The 16,253-nt window shown below is 35.7% G+C and overlaps 2 protein-coding genes across 6 annotated transcripts; both read right to left on the reverse strand.

Annotated features, from left to right (window-relative positions):
- Window positions 1-1,198: 1,198 nt before the first annotated feature.
- On the reverse strand, window positions 1,199-6,379 carry LOC140005249 (uncharacterized). Of its 2 annotated transcripts, XM_072045938.1 has the most exons (10): window positions 5,912-6,375; window positions 5,160-5,182; window positions 4,804-4,888; window positions 4,503-4,709; window positions 2,907-3,029; window positions 2,771-2,828; window positions 2,609-2,682; window positions 2,175-2,263; window positions 2,026-2,097; window positions 1,199-1,578 (listed from the first exon to the last, which is right to left on the reverse strand). In XM_072045938.1, the coding sequence occupies exons 1-9, from the start codon at window positions 6,047-6,049 to the stop codon at window positions 2,028-2,030; spliced, it is 867 nt and encodes a 288-aa protein (XP_071902039.1). In that variant the 5' UTR covers window positions 6,050-6,375; the 3' UTR covers window positions 1,199-1,578; window positions 2,026-2,027. The 2 variants fall into 2 exon arrangements, with proteins under 2 accessions (XP_071902039.1, XP_071902040.1); XM_072045939.1 differs by lacking the exon at window positions 2,609-2,682 and having other exon boundaries at window positions 5,912-6,379.
- A 2,167-nt stretch (window positions 6,380-8,546) lies between these two features.
- On the reverse strand, window positions 8,547-16,241 carry LOC140005250 (tubulin gamma-1 chain). Of its 4 annotated transcripts, XM_072045942.1 has the most exons (13): window positions 15,862-16,240; window positions 15,178-15,378; window positions 14,071-14,182; window positions 13,684-13,782; window positions 13,283-13,386; window positions 12,861-12,914; window positions 12,680-12,784; window positions 11,801-11,875; window positions 11,671-11,715; window positions 10,999-11,127; window positions 9,636-9,740; window positions 9,471-9,549; window positions 8,547-8,975 (listed from the first exon to the last, which is right to left on the reverse strand). In XM_072045942.1, exons 1-12 carry the CDS (start codon window positions 15,988-15,990, stop codon window positions 9,481-9,483), a joined length of 1,227 nt encoding a protein of 408 aa, XP_071902043.1. In that variant the 5' UTR covers window positions 15,991-16,240; the 3' UTR covers window positions 8,547-8,975; window positions 9,471-9,480. The 4 variants fall into 4 exon arrangements, with proteins under 4 accessions (XP_071902043.1, XP_071902041.1, XP_071902044.1 ...); XM_072045940.1 differs by having other exon boundaries at window positions 13,283-13,782; window positions 15,862-16,241; XM_072045943.1 differs by lacking the exon at window positions 13,684-13,782 and having other exon boundaries at window positions 15,862-16,239.
- Between the last annotated feature and the right edge of the window lie 12 nt (window positions 16,242-16,253).

A 16,253-nucleotide genomic window follows, 5' to 3' on the forward strand; every position in this document is an offset into this window, starting at 1 on the left:
CTCTTCAAGCTACGATCACAAAAGAATGCTAAGATCAATCATAAAGGAATTAAATACAGTGGATCACAAGCTACTTGAAATGTTGGAAAAGATGGAAGAGGAAGACTTGGAACGAAGGCTCCATCAAGATCTACAAGACAAGTGTTATCTTGTGATATTTGATGATGTGTGGAATAGGGATGTAATCGAGCCAAGTCGAGCTCGACAAGACAAGTGTTTTGCTATACTCGAGCTCGACTCGACTCATATGTATCAAGGCTCGAACTCGACTCGAGCACAAGTGTTATCTTGTGATACTTGATGCTGTGTGGAATAGGGATGTAATCGAGCCAAATCGAGCTTGACAAGACAAGTGTTTTGCTGTACTCGAGTTCGACTCGACTCATATGTACCTAGATTCGAACTTGATTCGAGCTTGACCGAGTCCAAAAAATCGATACTCGAAGCTTGACTCGAGGAACTCCCTTTAAGCTCGAGACTCGACTCGATAAGGCTCGACCTTTAGGCAAGCCTTATCAAGTCGAGTCTAATCAAGCTTCTTGACTCGATTCGAAAAATGTACACTTCTGCCCTTATAAAATTTTATTATAAAGAAGAGTATATTATAAATTCAATATAAATTATACTCATAACGGTCATTTTATAATTATAATATATATATTATTTAAATACACCCCGACTCGACGAGTAGCTTGACAAGCCACGAGCCTCAAAATATTGGCTCGAAACTCGACTCGAATAACAATCGAGTAGCTCAAGACTCGGCTCGAACTCGGTCAAACCGAGTTCAAGCCAAGCCACTCGCAAGTAGCGAGTTCAAGCCAAGCCACTCGCAAGTAGCTTGGCTCGCGTACATCCCTAGTGTGGAATGAAGAAGCGTGGGATTGTCTTGCCCACATCAAGTAGAGTGCTACTTACAAGTAGCATATTTCATCATCTGGTACTCCTTTACCATTATGCTACCTTATCCCCTGATTTTGCAACAACCATCATATTGTCCTTTTTTTTTCCTTTTCTTTTTTATCCCTTTAGTGATCATGCTATTTTATATGAGTGTCTATCTGATAGCATGACATCTTTTAGCAAAAGGGCTGTATAGCTCCCAAAACATACTTGGAAAAAGCATACCAACCACCAACATACTGAAGGCTATATATATAGCTAATATTATCAAGACATCAACAAGCCATGAAAAAGGTTGTGGTGAAACAAATCTCCATGTTACTATAAGAGTCCATTTTTAGAATACATCAATGTTACTGTTAGAGTACACAGAAAAATCATTTGAAAGGCTTAACAAACTAACAGAAAGGATTACAATTTTATCTGTAAGAGGCCTCTTTAACAAATCTTGATGTTCAATACTAACTGGCAAAACTGTTAAGAGAGCCTTTATGAAAAAACCAATACAAAGAATGGAGCCAGTTTCCAGGAATCGATTTCATTGGATATGCTGGCACGAGTCTAACATACAGGCAAATCGAAACATGTCGGAAGGGGAAATTGCATTGTATTCGATATAGCAAGTTCTGGTGATCCCCCATGCGTCATTTTTGTCCAGCGATGGAAGAGGTTGACCTACATTAGTACACTTAGGGTATGAATGAATCATCACTGTTAACAATGAAACATGACAATTTACATCAACAGATTGGAGCTAGTTACAAGGCAGATTACTAAGACAAGCACATCTAGATCATTATCAGTGTTGCGAACGGATGGCAGATGAGAAAATAATGAAATCTTAGTAAAAAAAAAAACCAGCACTTAAAGTAGTCCCCATTTCCTGAAAACTATATACACTCTCTTACAGGTCAGCGGGTGAAAAGCCATTATGTAAATGATCCCAAACATTCACTCATTCCTAGGCTCATAACCACTTTTCATCAAATGAAGCACCCCACAAGTTTTCAAAACAATATCGCAGACAGGTAAGACGCAAATAAACAAACAAATAAGATAAATAACAAAGAACTGTATAAAAGCCTCAAGAGTCGAACAACCAAGGCAAACATAAGATATTACCATTACGACGGCTTTGTTTTTTGTCCAATTTTTGAGATGCGCTTAAGTTCTTGGGTGCCCTTTCGCATTTCTCTGCAGAAAAAAGGTAACAATGTTTATGTAAATTGGAAATTCAGAGACATATGGAAGTCAGAGGCTAGAAAGTGCACCTTTGGTACAAATAGACAATAAGGTAGAATATAGGGAGCAGCATCATTGTCAAGATCGAAATTGCTAAATAAAACACGTTTGTGTGCTTCTGTACATAAAACATAGGAAAAAGTGTCACTGCAGGGGAAAGCAAAAGAATTGACACAAAATGATTAAAAAGATAAGCACTTCATGGAAATGTTGTAACAAATTGCCAGTTACTATGAGTTGAAAGTAACACAATTCAATCCATGCAGATCTAACAACTAATAAAAATTCAAGTAACTAAGATAACAGTCATTCAAAGGAATGTTCAGCTATCCTGGTTTGGCTTCTGAGCCTGTTTAAGGGCATGTCACACTAAGCAAAGGAGATCAACTCTATTTACAAATTAGCAGGAACTCTGAGCTCCACTCATTTAATCTAAGCTAGATAAATACCAATAAAAGCTTACCCTGCCCCCTCTAGAAAATGGCTTTTTTCCTCCAGAGCAGGTGTGAGCATCACAAAACTGGCGCAAAAATAAATCTACCAGAAAAACGAAATCAAGTTTGATGTCAAGAAAGAGTAAGCATACCAAATATTTTTTGCTTTCAACAAAGTACAGGATACGTACCATGAAGACGAGTTGCTGAGTGACCCTGATTTACCGGAAAACAACTGTCCGCAAGACTCTGACATTAGAAACAACCAGAGGTCAAAAAGAGAGAACCACAGAAAGTAGGGCATAAGAGATGAGATACAAAAGCAACCTCACACAAATGACGATTCTTAGCAGCAGCTGCAGGATTGCATTTGCTTTTACGGGGTTTTGAGTCCATCATGAGGTCACAATGCAATGCTCCACATACATCTGCCAAGCACTTTCCATTACTCTGAAATAGTTGGAAGCATAAGTTAAGAATTTTACCAGCCCTACCAAATACATATAGTAATTTGACATTGAAACTTAAACAACTAAATATAAGTGTGATAAAAGCGAACCACAAAAACTTTAGGATGGAATGGAAAAAATAGCATGATAGCTTCTGAATCACAAAATCTAATGTTACTTTCCTAGTCATGCTGCATCAAGTTGATGCCTAAATGAAAGAGGAAAAAGCAAAACCAAAGGCACAAGCTATAACGCACCATAGGAACTGTAGCCGTTTTTAATCAGGTAACTAGCATCTCCAGTGTAAGCATTATGTGAGCAAAATCACAAAAGAAATTTAATATATCTCTCGAAATGTTACAATCAAGCAACCTATCTTTAAAACTGTCTACAATATGGGTGAATAGAAAACTAAACAGCTCATTCGGAATACTGGGGGTCCTTACTCAAATATCATTGCATTTTATATTAACACATATTTAGTCAAATATCAACAAATTCAAACGCACACAAATATTACAACTATGCCATTAGTGGCACTTTATCCTAAAAAAGTGGAAGAGCTTCTCCAAAATCAAGACGCAGGATGCAAAATTTCTCTCTTAAATTTTCCCCAAGAGAAAGTTGCCTTACTGCTTAATATAGCAGTTGAAATTTAATCAGTATAAGAGAGGTTGCAACCATTGGAATGCCAAACATGTAGTCAAAAATTTACAGAAATGCAGATCGGAGTTTGTGGGAAGATGCTTGATATAGGTACAAACCGATCAATGTGGACTGAAGTAATTGTTTTACCATGGCACTTACTTAAAGCAAATCATAAAAACCAGCAAGAAAAAACTAAATGTAAATACAACTTTATTTTCATTTTATTTCTTACACGGATTTGTACACCGTTTGTTTGTTTCTTGAATATATCACTTTTTGAAAGTTTACCTTTTGGCCACATACACACATTTTCAAAAACTTATACTTCTCCCCAGTTAAACTAACTTAGCACCCAAAAAAATCACTAAATGACAGATTTGAGCAGTTGAGTTTGATAAATAAATGGCACACAAAAAGGACAAAGAACTGGAAGATAATTTTGAGACTCCATTGAAACCTGCAACTGGAATACAAATAATTAATGGAAGATTTTCAGAAACAAAGCATTTTTCTATGCAAATGTAAAATGCTAAACAATTTCTCTATTCAAATGTAAAATGGGTGCTAAGAATTCTACTTATTGAATTTGGTGTATTTTTTAACTCCGCAACCTCATTATGCTAACAGAAAGGTATATGCCCCAAGACTTCTAAATCAGAAAGACAGGATTATAACTCAAAAACTAATAAATTTTAGAACTGTTACTGTAAGAACTATAGGGTAACAAAAAGTTAGCTAATTCATCAATTAGCAGTCTGTAAAGTTGAGGTCTTGATGATTTAATTGAATATTTGCATTATGGATAACAGAAAGCACTGTGGCATACATTTAAAAGGTTGGAGTGCCTGTTGTCAAAATGCTGATCTAGATACTTTTCAGCTCGGAAGATTTTCTTACAGTACCCACAACGCCATTCATTTGCATCATAGTGTATCTTATGCTCCTCTTGATCTCTGAAAAGGTCATTGCTTGCATTAAGTCTACACTGGCTTGACAGCTGGTACTTTTCTTTTTCCACAAATGGCATCAGATACTGCATAATAAAAGCAAGATAGTTACATCTAATGCTATCAGAATCGAGTATTTGATAAGGCAGAGTAACCTGGGTCAATCTACAATAAATATACCTGGTCAATAATATTCCATGCAGCACGACTTCTCTCTCTGGAACAATGAACTTCATGGACAGGGGGGTCTTCTTGTTTAAGAGTTCTAAGTAACAAAAAGGGGGAAAACTGATAACCGCTATTATAACAGGAAAACCAATAAATAATAAACTTAGCCTAAAACAAATGCCTAGAAGATATCTTGGGTGCAGGGCGCCCCCCGGGGGGGGGGGGGGGGGGGGGGAGGGGAATTCAAGTTGAATTCCTTCTTTCTGAAAAATCATTCATATCACCAAATGCCAGCTTTTAACCTTTGAAAATAGCCGCAACACGAAGTAAACACATTATAATGTAAATCAAGTAACTGAACAGCTTACCTTGAACCAGGATTATCAGTGCCCTGTATCAGAAGTAACAAAAAGTTAATGAAGATGAATTGCACATTAAAAAAAAGGGACGTCTAAAATAAAGATTGACTTAATGAATTAGAGCTATAGATGGATCAACGAATCCCTGATAAGTAAGATCAGCTACAAGAGAAAACTCAGTGCAAGAGGTTTCTCGTCCAAGGTTGGTTTACCGTTAGGTCCAAAGAGGCTCTACTACAGCTTTACATGAATTCAAGATATATATAGACGAGGATACAAATATTACAGCCGTAATTGAGAAGTGAGGTACTGAAAGAACAGCAAAAATCGAATCTTTTTCAGGCAAAGTTGAATTCTCAGCGTCTTAACCATAAAAGAAAGCCTGGGGTTCCACCATTTGTTTCAAATGAATATAACAAACCATTGAATTTTCAACGCTACTTGTTCAAGTCGGTATACATGGTTGTTTTGCAAAATTCTTGCCAAAGAATTCAAAGAAAAACTAAAAAATCAAAAGGAAAACACCAATCCCTGATCATATTTCTTAAAAAACAGAACAGAAACGATGAGTTTTACGAAATTCAGAATCATGGAATTAAAAAACACAATCAAGATTCAATTTTTCCTGCCATACTACAATTCTTGAGTGAGAGAAACAGCAGAACAAGAATCCCAACTTCAAATTCTTTGATACTCACTACCTTTATCAACTGAAACTGATAAAAAAATAATAATAAGAACTTGAAAGCGATGAAGCAAACCTGAAGATTTGGCTGAGAAAAAGCTGAGGAAACTGAACTGAGCCCAGATAACATTAGTAAATAAATGAATGGAATTACCAAGTGGGTAATTCTCTCATTATTAGTATATACCATTCCTGTTATTTTCTTCTTCCCCATGTCTGGATTCTTTCTCCCACTTTTCCAGAAGCTGTAATGGGAATTTCTTGGGTCTAATTGTACAAATTTCTTGAAAAGTTGTATCTATTTGGCTTTTCAAATATTTTTATTTAGACCCAGAAACCTCGTTAATTATTAGAGCTACTTTCCTAACTGCTGGTACTGTGGCCGTGATGTACAAGTTTGGATCGAGGAAGCTTTCATTCATTGACCAAACAGAAATAGAGGGTCAAAGATATATATTTAGAAACTGGATTTTCTTTCCCCCCTAAGTTTAGCAGTTATATGCCTAAAATCAGATACCAACGTGTTTATAAAAAGGGGCATTGACGTTTTTGGAATTTTCTAAAAAAAAATTGATTTTGTAAGAAACTTGCTCGCCAAATAAATCTTGTGTTTCGAGTTTCTCAAAACACGTTTTTTCAGGATCAGCTCCGTCCAAGCGGGCACAAGTTTTTTGCAATTATATTTTCAAAATATTTTTACTTTTATTATTGTAGTGTATATAGTTGTTGCGTTAGTGCTTGTAATATAGAGTGCAATTGAAACGAGTAAATTGCATATATCTTGAATTGATTAAATTACAATTAAAGTTAATAATAAGGCAAAAAATAGAGAAAATTGATATTTTGAAAAAATTACATCAAAACTTTGTGAAAGCCAAGTTTGTAAATCCATGTAAAGAAGAACAGGAGAGCTTAATGTGTGGTTTGTGATTTGTCCAATCAATTGTCCTCCTCTAGAGTAAGTAGCAAACAACTTTATTCATAATTATTTTGTGAAAGCTTTGTCTATAAAAACTTATGTTGAAGTTAAGGGCTCCTTTTTTTAAAAGTCAATTTTCATCTTTGGATTATTTTTTCTTAAAACGTCAATAAAATAAAGTTCTGCAATAGTAGGTATACATTTATATCTTTATTTAACTTTCAAATTTTCTTTTCGCACACGCGGTATGAAGTCAAGCCAACTCAAGTAAGCAAAAAATAAAAATAAGAATCTCACGCTTATTATAATATATGAAAGATTAATCCACCATCTTTTGCAAAATTAATTTAGAAGCTATTTTTCTATATGCACTTGTTTAGGATATAGAAATTAATTATCTACGTAACAATTGTAAATTCATAGTTGAAACTTTATTTATTGATTGGTTTATGTTATTAGTGAGTCTATCATCATGTTTAATGTAAAACCCAAATTTTTTGGGTTTGCTCGGGTAGAGTGTTATTTAGAATAATTACTGTAATACTTTTTGTGATGTGATATATGTGAGATAAAAATGTGTTGAAAATTTTGTTAAGTGTCGATTTGTTTCAAGTAATTTAGGTTAGTAGTTGCTATTTAACGGTGCTTATGCTGTTGGATGCTTTCGATACAGAGGCTCTGTATATTATATGAATTTTAGGTACCAAAATATATAAACCAAAAAAAAAAAGAAAATCTAGAAAAATAATAGGTTCCTTCCGTCCCAAAAGCAATAAACAAAAAGAAATTCTGGAAAAGTAACAAATTCCTTCACGTAGAGCAAGAATAATTTGGATGTACGAAAGGGTTATAGCCACTAATTTAAATAAAGACCCCTTCAAATTTCAATATACTGTGGGGGAAAAAAAATAAAGATCACATTCTCTTGAAAATACCTAAACAATTAGCTAATTTTTTTTCCCCTTCGAGTTCTCAGCCAAATTAATCCAAGAAGTCATAAGCAAAGAGTAATATAAAAGCGGCCATGCAGGAGCAGGCCCATGCATAACAAGGGCTCTGCATGGTTGGTGCTGCCGATCGATGTCCTGCGACTCCACCGAGTGCAAAAGGATAAAACCAGCCGCCTCCTCCTCCTCTGCCGCCACCACCACCACCATCAACGCCACGAACACCCCCTCCACCGCCACCATCTTTTGCTGCAGCCGAGTCAAGCATGAGGGATGTGACAAGAAGCATGATCAGTAACATTGCTACGGGGGGTTTTTGCGTCCTCATCCTTTCCGGAGCCCAATTTCTCAAGGGAATTCTACGACTATATTACATAAGCCAGAGAAAGGGAGGGGGGGGGGGAATTCAACCAAAGAGGCAAACATGTAACTCACGACGGTTTAAAGATTGAAACATATATATAGGGGAAAAAAAATCACCTAGGGCTGGAAGCATTAATATTTTGGAAAGTCGAAATTAAATTTAGGAAGTAACTAAAACCAGGGAAAGTAGGTAAACTTAGGAAGGTTTTTGGGTGCTAAGGGTGCTCTCTATTGGATCAAAATCGTAAGATATACTCTTTCCCAAAATTTTTATACGTCCATGGAGACGCATATTATTATGTTGAACACTAGTATAAATTATTTTTCCCAAACTAAAATGCTTTTTCTTTTTTTTTTTTTGGGGTTTTTGAGAGGCAAAAAAAGATGTAATGCAGAAAAAGAATGACGGGTACAAAACTTCAAAAACTTCCCTTAGTTTTAGAGGTAAAATATATGCGCATTCGAACATAGTGGAAATCAGAAACAACAGCAAAACGAGATGGTTTCCATTAAACTCTAGGCATCTCTCCTCCTAAGAGAGGAAGAATAACATCATAACAACATATGCCACCAACTGTACTGTTTACGCAAAGTCTAAAGCAAACTATTAGTCATCTGTCCTTTTTTTTTTTTTTTTGGGTTCATTTTTGAATCCGCTAAATCAAAACAATACACAACTGTGAATCCTGAACTAAAACTATACATATATATAAATTGTATCCGAGACATACAATGTGTAATTCCTGCATTCTCCACTCCCTATTTCTCTAGCACAAAACAAATGGAACACCAAACCCCAAGAAAACTACACTCCAGCGCACATCAAATAGCATTTGCTTCTTTACTGTTTGATACTCCTATGAGGAGCGCACATCAAATTGCTGTGTCACTGCATGGATGAAGATGAACAACTGCAAGAACAAAAAACAAACCTAACTCTAAATAACCATCAAGGGTCGCATTGGGACTCTACTGTCTTTATGAGGGGAAAAGGGGACCCTATACTTCACTAAAAAACCAAAAGATTTCATTGCACTCAAGAAGTTCATCATGATAGCATTGTAGTATTTAATTGGCTTAGGAACTGGAAAGTAACTTCAGCTAAGGGCGGCTTGCTGTGCGCAGCACACTAATGAAAATGACCAGCATTCATTTTGTGTCTATCTTAGACCATAAGTTTATAAAGAAAAGTTGGTCGATCAGCAGACCATGAGCAGATTGTCAAATATCACCCCTCAATCAAGCAATTACTTACAGAGGATGACACAAACTTAAATGATAAAAAGAAAATTAAGATGCTGACACATGTGAAGCACCTTCAGAAGTCAAGGAAGAGAGACTTGACTAATATAGATCATGAGATAAAAAAATTTCCATGCATGACTTGATAAGTTGTTAGAACTTACCCATTTTCATTTATACTGCTAATTTAGGATCGACAGTTCCAGTAGCATTTCCATCCCCTGTTAGGAGATGGTCCGGATCCTAGACAGGCACAAACACCATAAGTAACAGGAAATAAAAGAGTGAATAAACGAACAAGTTCTCTAAATTAGATTATCTGTGCTTACCTCCATTCCCCACTTGATGTAGTCTGGTGATTCACAAGCCTTGTACTCATCAACAAGACTCTCGATTATATCTCTAGATTCATCAAATTCTGAAAGATCATTGTCCTGCTCATGCCCCACAGTTTAGGTTGAGCAACTCAGATGCATAAACAAGGGTAGAATAACAAGCATACAAGTTCATATAGTTGAATCAACAAAAGAATATGTCAAATCCTGCTCCCACAGTTCCACTGCTTGCTTTACAGAATCTCTCTTTTTCTTTTAGTTTGAGCTGCCTTGGTGTATATGCAAGTACACATTTTTTTCCCTTTTTTTCGTGGTGGGGCCTAAGAGGGAGAGATGCTTTACATTATTCAAGAAGATCCTCACAAAAAAATTAAGGTAAATAAATATCTACACATTTGGAAGCTTTTCTCACATCCAAGAATCAAGCCTTGCAAAGGCTTGATAGAACTCAAGCATGACACTCGTTCACCTTATGCAGTTGGTCCATTTCTTCCAGGAAGATGTTTTTATTCTCAAAACTTCAGAAACAGTTTCCACCAACTGATGTGGTAACTGTTAATTTCACATTGTTAAGTGAGCAACTTGACAATAAAATAAGCAAGCTTGCGCTAGCCTTATTCACAAGTCACAAAAATTTCAAAAGACTGAACATAGAGCATTTATATCTCATACATGAAGCTTATCCAGACCACATCCAAACTATGCACAGAGAAACCACAAAGGTTTTACTTTGGCAGTTTTTGCTTTACTAGAAGGCAGAAGATGGAAATAAAACTCAACTTGGGTATTTCAAAAAAATTCCCACAGAAAAGAGAGGGACATATATTTTCCATTTATTCAAAAGATAAAGCAACCCCAAAGGTGTGGCCTGTTTAACTTGAGTTTAACTGGGAGTTTGGAATCCATCATTAGGCTGACCAACATAATTGATAAAGATCTCCAAGAATACAACAATTTTAACTAAAAATGGAGAGAGAAGACAACTTAAACTTGCAAAATATGAGGTCATGGTAGTAAACAAAGGAGAAAAGGAAACACAGGTCTATTAACGAGTACAAAATATTATTAGCAGATTATTTCATTTTCCCAATAGTTGAATTCAATTAGTTCATAGTGAATGAGAAGCTGCCAGTGAAATCAGTTCAATTCCTTCTCTAATACCTCATACCTCGGTAGATATAGCGACTAATGGTGCATTAGAGGTGGAAGGCATGATTCACTCAGATGGTAGAAATGCCAAACATTCCCTTGGACTATTATACATTATCTAACTAAAATCTCTATGCGATCAATTATCAGTATGATATTATAGATCCAACAACTAAGAACACTGACACATAGTCAACAAGCAACTTACAGCAAACATTGGGTGATTCCTATAATTGTCAAGAAAGGCTTGCCTCTTCCTCAACTTCTCATACTGGCTCAAACATTTGGCAAATAAGTGGCGTATGCCAGTATGACTGGCTAACATTAAACCACTGACCTGAAAATTTTCAAAGTTAAAAGTCAGTTCCTCTGTTTGATTTTTGCAAGCATCAATCCTGAAATGCAACTTCACATATCCAATTATTCCAAGAACAGAACATTATACCAAAGTGAAAAACTTTAAATTGAGTAAGCCTAATCATTCCATTATTGACAAAAACCATATGATGACCTATTTAAATAAAAAATACAAATTGTATCTATTGAGTAAAAAGACAGTCTAGCATCGAGGTTAGGGTGAAGACAAGCTGAGCAGAACTGAAAACTGCACTGCTGGGGCTCAGATTTGTTAATCTCAATATACAGCTCAATCTTAACAGAACCTTTAGGTTCCACTTGGACATGTACCATCTCTCTCTCTCTCTCTCTCTCACACACACACACACAGAGCATGAGCCAATTCATGATGGTTTGAAATGACCAAACCCAGAACAAAGGTAAAGGTTATGATAAGGCAAGTAACAGAAAGCTCTTCTGCACTTAAGCTCAATTGGAGGTCAGTAAGAACTCAAAAAAGATAATCTTAGATTAAAAATCTCACCCTATGAGCAGTCTGAACATAAGGAGACTTCCTTGAGAGAGCAACCTGCCAAAAAAAATAAGTTCAAATAAGCCTAGAAAAAAGAAAACATCAAACCCAATGTTGAGTTCAAGTAGGTTCTCAGTCATGCCTGGATGCTTGCAGGTCCCCATTCAATGAAGTTAACTAGCTTTCTTTCACGAATTCTCTGTAAGCTTTCATGAACCTGAGTTTTGGAAACATCCAAAATATCAAATAGCATTAGACTCAAGAAAACTGAGAACAATAACAGGTAGCAAAGCTACATGATTGATAAACCACAGCTTCACAATTTTATGATGGTAGGATCTATCCCAAGGACATAGTCAAATTCCGCATTACATTGTAAAATTCTAAAACTAATTATTTAAGCAAACAGCTAAGTTTAAATGAAAAAGTTAAATAACACAAACTAAAAGAAAAATCTTGCACCAATTTTTCTCCTCTTACAATGAGCCAAAGACATAATCACATATAAAGCACTTAAAAAATAGAAAATCTCGTTTAATACAGGTTACTTGTTGAAGGAAAAGTCTTCAGGGTGACTGACATGAATGGAATCAAGTTATCCATCACCATGCCCTTTGTTTCGGAAACAAATTAAGTGGTAATTTGACCAAGTTATAAATGTCTAATGCTCAAGAATTGTTAATGCTCCAAAGCTTCAATATCCACAGAAAGGATTAAAATTCAGAAGTGTCATGCTATCCTAATTTAAAACCGTCAAAGGGGGATAAAAGGAAATGAATTAGCCTAAATGATTTTAACAGAAGATGCTGAGCAAGTAGATTTTACATGAGCATATCATAAAGATATCCACAAGTCTTTAACAAAAATTATTACTACCCAACTTGAATAACGTTGTGCTTGCAGTGTAAACAAATTCATCACAAAGTCACACTTACCGAAGTATGCAAATCCTGCACCATGCTAATCTCTGTGCAACTTCTTACAAAATTAATCAGCTGAAGAAACTTAGAAGTATACTTACCTGAGTAGGATCAACTTCTCCTTGTATAATGTTTAGAATAGATATATATTTTGCCTGACTAGCCTCTTTTGTTCGAGCACACGAGGAAACCATAATGTTCTTTGTCTGTGACAGAAAATTTGTGTCAAATTCTCACATATCCAGCAGTCCTTAAAATGCCAGTGATGACTTTTACACTTACCTGAAGAAGTCTTCTCATAACATCCAATACTGTTGTCTTACGAATCACATTAGCCTGTAAAATAGATTGATGCACATTAGGCTGCTGTTTTGGGTGATTCTGCTCTCTCTCTCTCTCTCTCTCAAGGAGATAAACATTAAAAATTTAACTGTTATAAACCCACAGTTAATCTACCAATTACCCAAAATCTTGTCAAAAGATCAAAACTATCACTCATTTCATCAATACAGATCTATGCTTAGTACAAGTTGTGTCGTTTATACCAATATTATTTACATTACTCTAAAAATTTAACAAAGAAAAGTTCAGGAGCTTTTCTGCAGTATACCAAAGAATAAGTCTATTGCTGTCCCCAACGTCTGAAGATAGAAACTTGATTTAACAGAGAAGCATTAAGTGCAGAACGAAGGAAGAAATCTAACCTGACGTTCAACAGTAAGCGGTGTGTATCCTGTCATCAGGAAATGGCATCTTGGAGTTGGGATCAAAGAAGCAAGGAGTCCAACCAAGTCATTGTTCATGTATCCTGGATAACGCAAAGTTGTAGTACTTGCTGACATGACAGTGGAAACTAAAGAGTTCGTTTGTGCAAAAGTAGGAGTTGTAATATGAAGGCGCTCCACAGCAATTCTATTAAGTGCAGTATTATCAAGAACAACGACACAATCGGCATTCAGTGTGAGACGCTTAAGTGTCAAGAGGGAGTTGTAAGGCTGCACCACCACATCACTTGTCTCATTTTGGTTAGGAAATACACTGTATGTCTGGACAAGTTTCTTGCTGTAGCGATCATTCAAAGTTTCCAAAAGGTATGAACCCATACCTACACCAAACAAAGCAGTTGTTGGCCAAATAATCCAGCAAGTAAAACTGTTTTGACTTGTAGGCAATGAAATTCTTTGAAACAAATGTTGCACAAAGCCTGAAAAATCAAATATTGATACAGGACTCTCAGTTCATTAAAGTACCTAACTATAAACATGTCACCGGAATATGCACAATGATTATGTGTGCCATCAAAAACAGTTAAGTTCATGGAGCAAGGAAGCAAAAAGTAAAACAGCACAATGAAAAACATATTAAAGAGAAAACCAACATAACAACCTTGTGCTCCGAATTGAAGTCAACAACTAGAGCAATTCAAACTACAAGAACACCTCAAAACAGAGAAACTTTAGAACTTCGGCACACATAGTGAAAGGTGTCAGACCTGAGCCTGTTCCTCCAGCAATTGAGTGGCACAAAACAAACCCCTCAAGGCTATCGCTTCCATCTGCCTCTCTATCAATCATGTCCATCAGATCCTCCTCATATTGCTTACCCTGATCAAATACATTTTTCTTAAAAGCATTAATAGACTCCCATTATTCAAACTGTAAGAACGAACAGTCAGATTAACCAAAAAATCTGCCATGTCTCTTTCATTATGCCTTCAGGTTCCCTTATTTCTTTCAAAATATGTAGCAATTCAATATAGTTGACAGTACAGTTGTCAATACAGTAGGTATTCAATATCCATGCACATCCCAAAAAAAAAAAATTCTTCTTCCATTTGGTTGTGCAGCAACAAGATTTACACAGGCAATTTCTTTTTTTTTTTTTTTTTTTTTTAATGATGTGAAACTCCAGCTACCAATTATTCAGCTGATCATGTTAGGCTAAAGAAAATGTCATATTGGCGACAAATTATTTGTATATGCAACTACATGACAAATAACTGGAAGAAAACCAAAAGCAATAGATGAAAATTTGCTGTAGGAAAACCAATATCAATTATAAGGGGAACTTCTGGAAGTTATTTCAGATTCAACGTTACTTTCTATTTCAAGCTTTAGATCATTGAACGGCCCATACATATCATCAAGTTTATAAGCGAAATCAAGTTTCATCTGAAAATTATGATTACTAGGCAATATAAAGGGGAATACACACAAAATGGCTTGTGAGATGAAGCAGCGGTTTAAGCCTCTAACTTGGGGATGATTATCAAATAAGAGTCATGCATATGTTATCACACAAATCTGATGATCAGGAAAAGTCCCATAACCAAAGTACTAGATTTTTTTATACAGTTTGTTTCAAAAGTAAGTTGCTAATCAATGATTATATTACGCACTAACATTCCTGTGATCTGAAGCTGGCAGAAACAGGGAAAACTAAGGGGGAAGCACAATAAATAGAGTCTGCACTCTTAAAAAACATATTGTTTGCACCAATTTCCAAACAAACTATTTGAAAAACATGAACAAAAATCCTTCGGTGCACTATCATCGTAAAGAATTTAAGTCAATAAAGACTATTACAGGCCCGTGCTGACCTGATGATATCCACTTGCCCAATTATTCCCAGCTCCTCCTCCATGATCAGCTATAAATACATTCTCGTGATTGTAAAGATTTCTGTATTCGCCATTTTGAATACCATTAATCACTCTGGGCTCCAAATCCATCAGTAAAGCACGTGGTATATAGTGTTGATCATCAGCTTGATAGAAGAATACATCTTTCCTGTCACCACCCTACATAATTGCACATCAAAATTAAACATGGAGTGCCATGTTCAAATGCAATGATGATTTAGAGTTGATGACTGAAGAAAATTGTAAATTTGTTTTAATTAAGCTGAAAGAAAATTTGTAAATTTGGAATCGCTTTCCAAAAGAAAAGTCGTACACAAAGCCATATTTTTATAAAGATAACAATCCCAACAACCAAACACAACCTTACTCTAAAACCTCGAGAAATTGCCCTGCTTGACATCTAAAGCACCAAGTACAACACCACACCACAACCCCAACAGTCTTAGCTCAAAAACTCTTTAATCCATTTCTTTCCCATTCCAAAAATATAAATATATATATAAATATATATATATATATATATATATATATATATATATTTCAACTCAAAACATAAAAATCCGCAATTCTGTAAAACAAAAAACAAATTAACGAAGAGAAAATAATTTTTTTTTAAAAATACAGTACAAAATTGAAGTAAACCTGAGTAGCGAAGTCTTCAAGAATTCCGTCCTTACTAATGCCATGCTCGAGACAGAGCTGCTTCCAAAACTCCATACCGATCTGATTCCCGCATTGCCCTACTTGGAGCGTGATAATTTCCCTCGGCATTTTTCCCTTTAATCGGAGGATAAAAACCTAAAAACAACCAAAAACAGAAAAGAAATTCTAGGGTTTTCGTTGAGATTTGGTAATTAGGGAGAAACGGAAATGGAAATGGAAAAAGAAAAAGACGAAAGTGTTTCTTTTTCCTGATGAGAAAATAATGAGAGTGAGTGAGTGAGTGTGGCGGGGAGTGGGGTTTTGAAATAAGTTTTTTTCCTTCATATTTTTTGCCGGCTATAATGATTTTGCGCTCAGTGCTAAGATGCGCC

The sequence above is a fragment of the Coffea arabica genome, chromosome 4c (genome assembly GCF_036785885.1).
Source record: "Coffea arabica cultivar ET-39 chromosome 4c, Coffea Arabica ET-39 HiFi, whole genome shotgun sequence".
In the NCBI taxonomy this organism is placed as follows: Eukaryota; Viridiplantae; Streptophyta; class Magnoliopsida; order Gentianales; family Rubiaceae; genus Coffea; species Coffea arabica.

What these genes read in the sequence shown, in the direction of transcription:
- LOC140005249 (XM_072045938.1), bottom strand. Translation starts at nt 6,049, where the DNA reads ATGGGGAAGAAGAAAATAACAGGAATGGTATATACTAATAATGAGAGA. An exon ending in ACTGATAATCCTGGTTCAAG is followed by an intron (nt 4,889 to 5,159) that starts GTAAGCTGTTCA and finishes TTTGTTACTTAG; the next exon opens with AACTCTTAAACAAGAAGACC. An exon ending in CATTTTCTAGAGGGGGCAGG is followed by an intron (nt 2,264 to 2,608) that starts GTAAGCTTTTAT and finishes TTTTATGTACAG; the next exon opens with AAGCACACAAACGTGTTTTA.
- LOC140005250 (XM_072045940.1), bottom strand. Translation starts at nt 15,990, where the DNA reads ATGCCGAGGGAAATTATCACGCTCCAAGTAGGGCAATGCGGGAATCAG. An exon ending in TTATGAGAAGACTTCTTCAG is followed by an intron (nt 12,785 to 12,860) that starts GTAAGTGTAAAA and finishes TTTCTGTCACAG; the next exon opens with ACAAAGAACATTATGGTTTC. An exon ending in GAGAAGTTGATCCTACTCAG is followed by an intron (nt 11,876 to 12,679) that starts GTAAGTATACTT and finishes TCCAAAACTCAG; the next exon opens with GTTCATGAAAGCTTACAGAG.